The 13,564-nt window shown below is 35.6% G+C and overlaps 1 protein-coding gene across 4 annotated transcripts in view; it reads left to right on the forward strand.

The window, feature by feature from the left end:
• The first annotated feature begins 2,650 nt into the window (after positions 1–2,650).
• LOC150103997 (uncharacterized) overlaps positions 2,651–13,564 on the forward strand; it is a 72,500-nt gene continuing 61,586 nt past the window's right edge. The window contains exons 1-2 of one of the 4 annotated variants that reach the window (XM_090396667.1): positions 2,651–3,216; positions 3,378–3,480. In XM_090396667.1, coding sequence (XP_090252793.1) covers positions 3,388–3,480 — 93 coding nt within the window. In that variant the 5' untranslated portion in view covers positions 2,651–3,216; positions 3,378–3,387. Of the gene's footprint in view, positions 3,217–3,375; positions 3,481–13,564 lie in introns of all 4 variants that reach the window. The other 3 variants (XM_090396668.1, XM_090396666.1, XM_090396669.1) reach the window with 3 other exon arrangements.

The following is a 13,564-nucleotide window of genomic DNA, read 5'->3' on the forward strand; positions in this document are numbered from 1 at the left end:
AGTTTTTTATCTAATACAAACAATTTACATCCTCAAATTAAAGTTACTATGGAAATGGAAAAGACCACAAATTGTCCTTTTTTAGATATTCTGTTCCTTCGTTCACATCAGATGAATTAATTACTTCAGTTTATTGAAAGTCTTCTTTTACTGGACACTACATCAGCTCATCATCCACCACAGCAGACTGGAATTATTAAAACTTTATTGCAGTGTGCTCATACTATTTCTTCTACACCTCGACTATTACAGCAGGAACTCTTAAATATCAAACGATATTTTAAACACAATCGCTTCTCAGGAAGGACCATTCAAAAGCTGTTCAATCCCTATAATCCTACCTCAAAGAAAAGGTATGACGAGTTCCGATCCGATACATTTCTAGCATCTCAGAACCCATCTCCAGAATTCTTATGCAAACGCCACTTCTGCTGTGCAGCTCAGTAGAAGTGGTGTTTGCACTCTGGCGCGTGACCGCACGAAGACTGACTTTTAGTTGGAGTGTAGTTGCCGACTGAGTTACCATTTTCTAAGCCTTTTTTCGACTGGTTCCCGAGTTAGTCGATCTCTGACATGGGCAAGCGGGTTTTTTCTCCCGGACAGTCGGTTTTTCGTCCCATAAACTCAGGAAAATCGACCGTAGAACACCAACTATTTTCAGATATTAAAAATATTGTGTTAGGAACCACGAGATGACGGCGCTTCTTAGTCGCCTTCACTGCGTACCGATTATATGAAAGCTCTTATACCACTAAGGCTATTACTAATTGGGCCAGCTATCTCTAATTGGCTACCAGTGGAGATTGAACTGCCTACTCAGCCTCCAAGAGTTAGATAAGGCTAAAACGGCCTTGTCTGCTCCCTATACGGGAACAAAAAGGCATTACCTGATTTTTTTTATGAAATACAATTTAGTGGCTACTATTCTTCTTATCAACAAATTATTAGCATGTGTCCATATTCAAGTGATTGACAGTCTCCTCTAGCTCTTCCTGGTGTCTTCCAAGTTCCTCATGACTGTCATCGTTCATAATTTGGACAAACTGGATACTTTGTAATGAAGAGAATGCAAGAGCAAGAACACCAGTCTTTTATTAGCAACAGTACGTCTGAAAAATCTGGCTTGGCACAGTACAGAATAGATACAGATCACAACATCCGATGGTCTGAAATTCATCGTTGTCGGTATAAATTTGAACGCTTGTTTGAAGAAAGCACTGAGGCCTTACTTCATCGTCCGAATTTAAATTGGAACGACTGCATCTTTTTATCTAAGGCATGAGAAAGGCTTGTTTTAATAACATATCAATATATTTTTTAAATAGCTAACGAATACTTAATATTGCAATATTTTCTCATTTCTACCATTGCTTTTTATTTATGTATAAAATCAATCGGCTCTTACTTTTTCAAATCAATCCATTGTTCGCATTTTCCTTTGCAATTAACTATTGTTGCCACTGATGATGGCCTGCAATATTCAGACTGAAATACAGTACAGTATATGGCATTAAATAAATGCTATTATAGTTCGCCCTTTCTAGATCCCTTCTTGGCTTGGTGCCAAGAATAGTCGATTCATGCTGAAGGGGAGAAAGAAATGAAGGATGTACGAATTGGTCGCCAACATGCGAAATCACGTGCTTTCTTGTCTGTCGCTGTACTGGTACAAGCTTGATTTTTGTTGTTCTCTTTTTGCATTATTTTTTTATTTTTAATTTGTATGATGGATCCAGTACAGTCAACAAGTTCTATTGTTACACGTTTCAGTAGCTCTTGCAAAAGAATATTGAATAATGTGCTGACATTCTGCGAAAAAGAATCGTCAGAAGGCCGTCTTCTTGTTCCACTTAAGTCATAAAACGTGCAAGTGCAATTGCGGGCGTATCGGGGTCGACTGTTAAAAGAATTCGTAGGGAATCAAAAGGTGAAGGTAAGCCAAAATTTAAATCGCCTAAAAAAAAAGCGCCAGAGAAAGAAAACCATCGAAACCGTAGCTTTGAATGATTTTGATGTACACGTTATAAGAAGAACTATTCACGAATTTTACGTGGTCGAGAAAAGAGTGCCAACTATTCCGAAATTGATTCCTGTGCTTAAAGAAAAAATTAATTTTCTTTGGAAAAGAGAAACTTTAAGGAAAATACTTCATGAAATCGGATTTTGTTTTAAAAAAGTCCCAGAATAAAAGGAAACTTATCATGGAGCGAAGTGACATTGTTTTATGTAGAACGCAGTATTTGCACGTATTAACACTCTACGTACATTTTTCCAACTGTTATACAAGCAAAATAGTTACACTTTAAAAACAGCAATGTTCGTAAAAGAAAAGCTAAATTTTCCGACCTGTAATAATAAACAAACTCAGTTTGTTTATTATTACATCCCAGAAGACAGACTGATTATGCTATTATCGGAATGGATTCTCCTTTTTCTGACATGCGCAGAAGTGTCGAGGGACCTCAAATCGGTGGGCGAACTATACTTATTCCTTTTTTTTTTTTTTATGTTACTTTAACGAAACCTCTCAGGGCATAAGTATCTCTTAAACAACAGTTCCTATGAATTGTATTGCAGTTTTATATGATGTTTTAGATTAGCACTTCGTGGCAATAATAATAGGGTACTTGTAATTTATCCTTCTTATCACGCGCACCTTCTAGGTATCCAAGGAGTTATCGCACGAGGGTACACATTGCGACTAGTGACCCATGGTCTGCACTACTTAATCCCTCAACTGGATACTACGCCACTATTAACTCTTTACATACTACGCCACTATTAACTATTTACATACTACGCCATCTGCCGTCCATTAATTTCGTATATGTTAAACTTCTTTTTATTTGTTAGTTAGTCTACTAATGTTTGTTGCTTTTTTTTATATTATATCTTGTTTATTTATTTCAAAATAACGACGTTGCGCTCAGTTCGACTGCATTTGGTTTTACAGTTTGATTACTATTTTAGAGATTTATTTATTAGAGCTATTAACCCATTGAACTAACTGGTGCTACAAATGTACGGTATTTGATGCCGTCTACTCTATACTGTGTAGTTTACTTTCTTCTCAGCATTGCAGGATAGTTTTGCATTTATTTATTTTTAACCTCTGTTAAGTTGGTGCTAAAGAGAGGATTAAGTAGTTCTGTGTTATTTTCTGGAATGAAAAGAGAACAATTTTTTTAAAAAATTGAACAAAAAAGGTATAAAATTGTATGTTGAATGTACATTTCTTATTTCATCAAAATTAGAATTTTTGGATAACAAGCGTTAAACAAAACAGTACTATTATATTTCTTGTGAATTTTTTTTTATTTTTATGATTTGCTTTTTGTAATTTGGATAAAGCAGATCATATTCTACTCTTATTTCAGTAGCTAAGCGATGATGGCCGAAAGTCGGCTAGTAGTAGAAGATGGTGCAACTTCAACATCAACTATTACTTATCAAGAATCGGAGTCAGAAGGTGAAAACCAGGCGAGTACTGTAGTTCGAATCAAAGTTTTATAACTTTATTAGAAACGCTTTTGGTGTGAAATTTTATGCGAAGTAAGTATTTTGTATACACAAGGCAGTTTTATGCAGCCATACATGGAGTGATTAATGATGCGTCTTATTTTATAATGCATATAATCAAAGTTCTAATGATTAATTTCATTTTAAGTACTTATTACAAACCAGAATTCTCTGTCCACGTATCACACATTTTTGTCTTGTTTGTCACACAGAGCATGCCTGCATTTCATGTGGTAGTTGTCATCTGTCCCTTTTATGAAGAACTTATTATTCTTTTAGAAGGCAAATTGACATCTAAAGATGTACTTTGGGGATATTTTAAGAGATCTTCCAGGAAACCAGTCATCAATCAAACTCTGGAATCATTTTCTTCAGTGTTATTTTTAGATAATTATTGCCCCTCGCAGACAAGTATGATTGTTTTCCAAAAATGATGAGTGGAGAAGGCTGATTCACGATCTACTAACTTTCCCGAATGGTGATATGTTTCTAGGGGGCACTGATGTAGTTTGAGGATTCTGCCAATGTGATTTGCTAACCTTTTCTCATTCTCCTCTTCTCCAATTTGTGCCATGCCATAGTTTCAAAATGTTGCGATTGTATAGGCACATCTTTCTCTGTCTAGAGCCATAGCTTTCCACTCATTTATGTCAATGTTCATTTCTTCATATTTCACTTTTGGATTATCCTTGAAGCATTTCTCTTGTGTTTCTTCAATTTTGAGCAATGCTTCCAAAAGCTCTCTTTTGGAAGTTAAGTATCTAGCATGTGGATAACATAACCAGTTTAGCAAAGTTGGTGGTGGATAATTGTTACCTCAGTAATGCTCATGCAGTTAGTGTCAGTCACAACACTGTTAGTGGACCTGCCCTTCCACTCAGTCATTGAGTCATCCTGCAAAGCAAGCAAGTTGGCCAGAAAAGCACATATCATTACAGACATAATATACTGGTCCTATATTCTTTAAGCTGCCTGAGCCATATTTCTAAATAATAACTGAATCATTTGGATTCTCTGTGGTCCATGTTTTAAACCATACAGCAAAATTGTGATAAAAAGCTCCATAAATCAAGTTTGATTGTAGTAGATTTCCCAGTCATCAAAGACTTATTTTTTAAAACATCTAAAAGCTATACTAGGGTATCTCAGATGGCACTAAAATTTATCTTCATTGTTAACATTTGCTGAAAGATTACTACCAGGATAGAGGATTCATATTTTCTAGGGTTAACCCATCCACTCAAACAGGCATGTGTATTGAATTACCTAGAGCAGTTTTGTGAATCACTTGTGTGTTTTTGAAGTTTTCACTTAGGCCAGTTTGTTTATAGGCTTCTTTAAAAATGCTGTCTTCAAGTGGTTTTAGAGTGAAAGAAATTGTCATGGTTGTCAGTAGACACTGGGGTTCTGAAGTTACATTTTAGTTCTCTTGGTTTTTGATTGGAGTCTACCAAGTTTACAAAGTTTCCTCTATCCTACAAATTATTTCAACTACTAGAGAAAATATTCCATGATTGAGATGATGAATTATAAGAAGCATGGGTGCTAATATGCAACTTTGTTTCTCACCTGTTTTTTTACCATGAATGGATCTCCTGAATGGCTTTCTGTTCAGTCATCAGCATAGAGTTGAAGAATAGGTACTGATAATTGTAGTCTTCCGAATGGTCAGCTTGAGGTGTAAGGTTAGGAAATATTATGTAGGAATTTTACGTTGTGTTATCCAGTGATATGTAGGAATGTTGGAGGAAGGAGGGGGGGGGGAAGAGCTTAGTAGCTCAGAGAACTGATAAATATTGCTTCTGGAAATTTTCAATGTTATTCCTCTAAAATTGATATTAATATTTATAGCTATTTTGCCTATTTTCTTAAGGAGTATCCCTTGTATTATGTCTGATTTCTGTTATTTTCATTATTGTAATTGGTGTCATTAATGGTCACTGAAAAGTCTGGCAGCGAGTAAATTTGCTCTGTGAGGCTTTTCAGTGAGCATGTTGTTTTTAATCAGTCTGATTAGAATAGTGATGTAGATATTGATTTCTAAAATACTATTGAATGCTTATTTATAGATACTTTTATACACATAGAAAAAAAAAAAATTTTATTCAAAAATTTCTGATATATTCATCATCATCATTATGTGCATACTAGTTCGTGTCTCAGTCATATCATATTTGACAGAATTATGCTACTAAAGTTGAAAGGAACAAATGTAAAAGTTTGTGCACATTTAAAAAAAAAACGATAAAATAAATATATCAACAATTAATAGCAATTACTTCTTGTGGAGAATTGGCATACTGTCAAAGCAGTTAAGGTTCAGATGATTTTGTAGTGTTTCATGTTTCAGGGAAAAGATTATCAAATTAGAAACTGCTTGAATGAAGAATAAATGAAAACCTAGTGTCAACATCATGATAAGCAAAGCTGGTCTTATCAGATTCCAACAATGTATATAGTATATAGTCATGTTCATGGATTCTAATCAAAGTAGCAAATGATTATTATTTGACACCTCCAAGGAGTCCAGAGACTCATCGACGGAGTGTACCTGCTCTACAACCGTCTGCACCATTCATTCACTAATTATCCACCAACTGACCACAACTACCCCAACGCCATCTACCGGCACTAGTTTTCCCACAGACAATCACAAACATCCATGCCCACGGCAGGATTCGAACCTGCAGCCTTTTGGCTGGAGAGCGGATACGCTAACCACTCGGCCAGCCTGGCCGTCTTTCTGATAGAACAAGTGGTTGATAGATACATGAGCAATGAAGAGAGGAAGAGAGATGGTAATGTATCTGTTGTAGATGGTAAGAAATAAGTTTCTGAGCTGGTTTGATATCTTTGCAGTGTGGTCTCTCTCACTCAGAATTAAGTGGTACCTTGACATACGAACTTTTTGAGATATAAACTTTTTTCATATCCCATTTTGACCTCTAGATACGAACCGTGATGCTTTTCTTTTCAAATGAACTAAAGCCTGTTTTATATTATACTTTTTTTATGCATGTTTAGCTGAGTGCGTGCTGAACCGTCTGAAGTGTAACAATTGTTGTTAGTATGTCGTATTTATCTGAAGTACAACGAACGCTGCCCGTATTTGATTTTTTGTGTATCTGTTTTGGTATTTGTGTAAACAAACAATATGCTTCGTGAAGATTTTTTTTAGGTTTGTATTTATTATGTGTACTGTATGTATTTCTTTTTATAAGTGACGTATTTTATTGTAGCTTCACGTTTATTTTCTGAATAATCTACCAGATAAGCATAATTTCACTGATCAGCATATTATTTTCAACATAAGGCCAAAAAAACTAAGAAAGAAGAGAAGAAGAAAATCACAATAGAAATTAAGAAAGAGATTGTGTAAAAATACGAGGAAGGAGGCAGGCAAAGTGATCTGTGCAAGCAGTATGACTTGTCCAAATCCACCACTACAATTGTCAAGAAAGCATATTTTAATAAGGAACTGGATGTGGCCAAAGGAGTATCTGTCGTGTCATTTCGAAGAAATAAAGTTATGGAAGAAATGGAAACTTTATTACCCATCTGGATTAATGACATGCAACTGAAAGGAGATAGTGTATCTCAAAACATGATCTGTTTACAAGCTCAAACTATTTACAGAGATCTTTCGCAGAACTTGTCATCCACTAGCAGTAGCAAAGACATCGGCGAAGAGTTTAAAGCTAGCAAAGGATGGTTTGAGAAATTCAAGAATAGAACCGGTATCCATAGTGTTCTTAAACATGGAGAAGGTGCTAGTGCTGACAAAGAAGTTGCCAAAAGGTTTGTGAAGGAATTTCAGAAACTGGTTGAGTCAGAAGGTTACAGACCAGAACAAGTTTTCAACTGCGGTGAAACTGGGCTTTTCTGGAAGAAAATGCCTAAGAGAATGTTCATCACTAAGGAGGAAATAGCATTGCCAGGACGCATGCCAACGAAACAGACTAACTTTACTTTTTTGTACCAATGCCAGTGGTGACCTGAAGATGAAACCTCAGTTGGTTTACCATTCTGAAAATACTAGTCTTTAAAAAGCAGGAAGTTAACAACAAACTCAGTGTTATGTGGAGAGGTAACAGCAGAGCTTGGGTAACCAGACAATTCTTCTGTGAGTGGTTGACAGAGGTCTTTGCTCCCACAGTGAAACGGTATCTACAAGAAAAGGGTCTGCCTGAGAAAGTTCTTATAATAGACAATGCTCCAGCACATCCACCACAGTTGGAAGAAGATTTGGATGAAGAGTTTAATTTCATCAAAATTAAGTTCTTGCCTCCTAATACCACACCACTCCTACCACCAATGGATCAATATGTTATTTCCAACTTCAAAAAGCTTTATACCAATCTCTTTTTCAAAGGTGTTTCAAAGTTATCACCGACACAGAATTAACCCGCAGGGAATTCTGGAAGAATCACTTCAATATTCTTCATTGTTTGCATCTTATTAGTCAGGCATGGGAAGATGTTTCTGTGGGAATGCTAAAATCAGCCTGGAAAAAGTTATGGCCCGACTGTGTCCGAGGAACTGCATTGGAACCTGAAAGCGAAATTGACATTGTAGATACAGTTGTCTACTTGGGCAAAACCATGCATTTGGAAGTTGATGAAGCAGATGTAGAGGAGCACAATGTTGAGCTGACCACTGAAGAGCTACTGGAGTTAAGATGAGAGCAGGAAAAAGAAAGGGATGAGGAGGAAAAGCAAATGTCTTCAGAGGACGAAGAAGACAGCAACAAAAAGGAAGCAGTTCCAACAAGTGACTTAAAAAAAACCTTGCAGCACCGGGACGAATTGCAAGAATTTGTTAACAAGTGGCATTCAAATCAAGATGTTGTTTCTATAGCCACCAATATCTTCAATGACGATGTGATTAATTACTTTAGAAGGGTGTTAAGGAAATGACAGATTCAACCAATGTTGGATAGGTTTTTTAAACCTCCCTCATCTAACAGACAAAAAGAAGCAACTGATGACAACAAATCAAACTCCTGAACCCCAAAACCAGCCACAAGAAAATTGATTTTATTTTTACAGTTTAATGCAAAATGATTTTCATACTAATCATATAAAACCAAAGATTTCATAAATGAAAATTAATATATAATAATATACAAAATGCATATTTATAGTGTAAAAATAAAAATACTCCTCCATTTCTTTGCATTTTCTTCATTTAGTTGAGAATAGTTTTTTGAATCTGGGAACGGATTAATTGATTTCTCATAAGATATAACGGAAAATTGGGTTTAGAGATGCATACTTTTCGCGATACAAACCGCAGTCAGAACGAATTAAATTCGTAAGTCGAGTTACCACTGTATTTTATTTCCTGGAGAATAGAAACTCTTTGTACTCCAATATCAAGTTCACTATTGAATGTGAATCCCAGCTTCTATCTTTTTTGGATACCTTAATAATTTAAAATTCTAGAGGTCATGTTGAATATTTGGTTTATTGAAAACCAACCTTCACTGGCAGATACATTCACTCGTCCTCACACCGTCATTAATTGCAAAAGATAGGTATTATCAGAAGTCTTGCACATCATGTGATCAATCTGATGTCTAATGGATACAATGAAACTACCATTCAGAAAATTAATAGTTATCGACCAGACTACAATCTGATGTGAAGAGAGTTTCAGTACCCCTACCTTAAAGGAACCTTTGAACAAATAGCATGGATTCTTCACAAATTCAGTCTACACTTCCTTCAAGCCATCTTGGAAACTGTCTTCTTTCTTACCAGCTAGAAACAATACATTACAACTTCTCTCCTTACCAGATGTCTATAAAGTACTCATTTGTCATCTTTGCTACTTTGACTGCTCTGCTTTGATTAGAATCCAAGAACATCAAAACTATATTGCATTATTGGAATCTGTCCAGCCTTACTTCTCATACTGTTGACACTAGGCATAGACTTCTATGGATCCAAAGATTCTTCATTCCTGCAGATTCAAATTTGAATCTTTTCTTCAAAACATGCGAAATGCTATGAAATCATCTGAACCTTAACTGCTCTGACTGTATGCCAGTCTGCACAAACTTTTACATTTGTACCTTTTGAACTCTGTTAGTGTAATCTTCTCGGCTAGCTGTGACTGAGACATGAGCTAGTGAGCACAGGCTACATGCTCATTCTTGTGATGTTTTTGAATAGTTAATAGGTGTTTCTTCCTAATATCCATGTTATGTTGGATGAAATATATTGCTGTTTTTCTACATGTGTAAGTACCCATAAATATGAATAGCATATATGTTGTATTAAAACGATTGACTGATAAATGTTGAATTTCATTTCTGGTTTCTGAAGACGTTTTTCTACTTCAAGTATTGATATGTCCTATAAATTAAAGATACCAAACAAGTTTGCACCTGAACTATTTTCAGGACTGGGGCAACTCGTATACTAAGGATGTGAAGTCATTAGCTTCTTTATACAAGTTGCCCCAGTCCTGAAAATAGTTAAGGTGCAAACTTGTTTGCTTACACTTGGATAAAAGATTAAACCAAGTATATGAGTTCTTTGTTCATTCATTCATTCGTATGGTGATTCAATGGCAGCGAGCTGGGAGGTATGGCACCACTCAATCCCCCCCATTTTTATCTGGGCTGGGGACCAGCATAGATGACAATTCAGACCTATGGCTGGAGGGATTGTCTTAAGTATTCCTGACTGTATCTATGTGTGTTCACGGGGCCGGTTTGTCTGCTTGCGGGATGAAAAACCCCAGATAAACTGGGAGGAAAACCCTGCTGTCCACACCCAAGACTAGTTAACTTGGCCATGGCCGAGGAAGATCCTTAAGCTCCTCACGTCAACGGGAATCAAACCTAGGACGCTCCTTCCCCAAACATATGGTTGCAAAGCGCATAGCCACTAGACTAACCGTGCAGAGTAATTTCTTGGCATAGTATAACCAAGTGGAAAAACTTTTAACAATTGATATGTACTGCTGATTGCATTCCTCCTGAATAATTGCTACTAGTTTTCTCACTGCTTCTGTCAGTCTCATTTAAAATATTTTCAGACATCCAGAATATCCTCCTATGTCACTTTTGTCATCCATGATTCCTTTTCAAAACTCTTTGCTGTATATATAAGCTTTTTTTTGATAGCATCCAGAGCATTTTTTCCACTTTGATCCTATTATGTTCTACATATTGTAATATATGTCTTCCTGGAGCATTTTCATATCTTTTGTTTAGCTACTTTTTACAAAAATTTTTCTCTGTATTCTGAGGGTATCTACCAACTTACTTCCTAGGTACTGTTTTGATATGATTTCTTCTTTTACAGGACTGAGTTTTTAAACTTCTTGAGTTCACCATGAAGTTAGGATTTCTTTTTTTATTGTTATTGTTATTATTTTTTTTTATCCTTTTAACTTTTCACCACATGTCTTCAAGGTGTTAAATCAGTTGCTGTTTTCTTCATAGGCTAACTGGTAATTGAGACTAAGGTTTAGTTCTTTTAAACTTTATTTTTTTCTTGAATAATGTTATTTCATTCTATAGTTCACCTTGGAAAGCTGATTGGTTTTAGTTATTTTTAGAACTATTCTTCTTGTCATATTAATTTTTATCATCTGCATCCAATTCCTGATATGTGCCATCAAGGGGTGTACAGAATACAATAGTACTATGAAAAACTTATATCACCACTAACTTCCTGTCTACAATTTTCCTCGAAGTTAATCTATTACCTGTCAAGACATTATCAAATCTTATATTTCTATCTTCTAAGGCACTTTACTGTATGTATCGATCCACCTGTATCTTGGTTTTCTTCTGGGTCTTTTTCCTGCTAATCTTGTTTTTCTAATCTTTCCTCGCCCATTCTGTTTAAGTGACCATACCACGTGAGATTAGCTCTGCTAACAATGTCAAGTTCTTTCCTAATATTCTCAATTTTAATATGATATTGCCATTGATGCTATCTGTTTACACCCACAATCTTTCTGAGGACTCTCATATCTGTGGTCTCTAGTCTTTGGTCAAGTGTTTTATTTTTAATCCAGCTCCATAACTTAAAATTGGCTTGACCACAATGTTGTATATAGCTAATTTGGTGTTTTGACTAATTTCTCTCTTATTCTATATAAATTTATTTAATTGACTTCCTACCATACCAGCTTTGTTTATTCTGTTGTCTACTTCCATATTTAATTTACCATCTTCACTAAAAATCGTGCCTAAGTAGCTGAAACGTTTTTCTTGTTCTATAAGTTCTTCATTCAGAATGCAGTTGATATTTTCAATGCTTCTGCCTATTTTCATTGTCTTTGTCTTGTTATTGCTGACCTTCATACCAAATCTATTACAACAGTTATTCAATTTAGTCAGGGAATCTTGCTAATTTAATCAAGTATATATTCTCCATTTGAATCAGTAACAGTCTTCCAACATCGTGAAAGCTCAATGCCATTTCTATAGAATTCAGGAGATTTGGAGGCAAAGAAATCACAGAGGCTCAATTTCAGTGCCGCTAATGTATCATATTGTTTTTCATTAATGAAATGTTATAAACTTCAAATTAGTGGTAATCTAAAGGTGCAAGATCAGGAGAATACCGAGGATGTAGAAGCTTTTCCCATCTGAGTTCCTCAATCTTGGTACAGGTGATTCTTGCACTATGAGGGCATGCATTATCATGGTGAAAAACAACACCTTTTCGATTGACCAAAGAAAACTCCTCTTTTCTTTCAGTTTTTCATTCAATTAATCGAGTTGTTCACAGTATACCTCAGCTGTGATTGTTTGGTTTTGTGGCAAGAGTTCAAAGTGTATAATACCAGCCATATTATGTGATCGCTTATTTCTTAGCTTCTGTCTTCAGCAAGAGTGAGATATATTACTCATGTTCTGATTTCCCTTAAACTCCTTAAACTCATTCACTGTTAGGGTGCTCACAACTAATTCTGGCAATCTATTCCACTCATTCACCACTCTCCATGCAAAAAATCTGGTCTGCGCTCTTACACAACTTCCACAGATGACCCCCCCCCCAGTTCTCTTTGTCATATATTGAAAAATTTTTTTTGTATCAATTTTATAAAACTCATTTAATATCTTATAAATTTCCATCATGTCCCATCTTTTATGCTTATCTGCTGAACTTTGTAGCCCACATACCTTCAACCTATACTCATAGGAGCAGCATTTCAGACTTGTCACCAGCTTGGTCACTCATCTCTGAATTCTGACTATCACTTCCCACATCCTGATCACCAAGAAACCACACGCGCGCGCGCACACACACACGCACACACACATATATATGTATGTGTGTGTGTGTGTGTGTGTGTGTGTGTGTGTGTGTGTGTATATTCTGTTATGTTGGCATTTTACTAGTAAATGTCCAAGTGAATTCATAAATTTTCTTGGATGTATGCCATTACTAGCCTTGCTTGCCTGCTGGTATTCCATCTCATCATCTTTTTCATGGCAGGATTAATGATCTGAGTCATTTCAAGCATCTAGTAAGCAAGGTGTAGTTTCACATCAGGTTATGAAACATCAACCACTGAACAACTTGAATCTGGATCATATCAGCCAGCTAAAAACAATGTAGTACAGTTACCATTAGTTGTATATACCACAGAGGGTTTTTGTTCTGCTATCTATTTTCATATTTATTTTGCCATTTTCACGTAAATTTTCCAAAACTTCAGGTTCACTATTTAGAATATATTTCATTTCAAGTTTGTTATAGTAATTATTTAATTCGGTTAAAGGAGCTTGAAGAATTGAGATAGATTTATTTAAGCAGATAACATCATTTGCATCGAATGCCCAAGTTACACAGTATACATATTAAATGTAGCAAGTGCATGGTCAGAAAGTAAATTGTACTTCATGTTTTTATTTTTGTATTGGCAAACAAGTTTTCATGTGAGGTATTGCCTCATTACATCCCATAATGCACAGTACATCTTTCAGACATGTTTATTGCCATACATTATGGGAAGGTTCACATTTAACCACACTTGATAAGAAATTATCTGATTTTTATCCTTTTCCCAGGTA

This window comes from Typopeltis vanoorti, chromosome 8 (assembly GCF_054136105.1).
Source record: "Typopeltis vanoorti isolate ZY-2024b chromosome 8, IOZ_Tvanoo_1.0, whole genome shotgun sequence".
Lineage (NCBI taxonomy): Eukaryota > Metazoa > Arthropoda > Arachnida > Uropygi > Thelyphonidae > Typopeltis > Typopeltis vanoorti.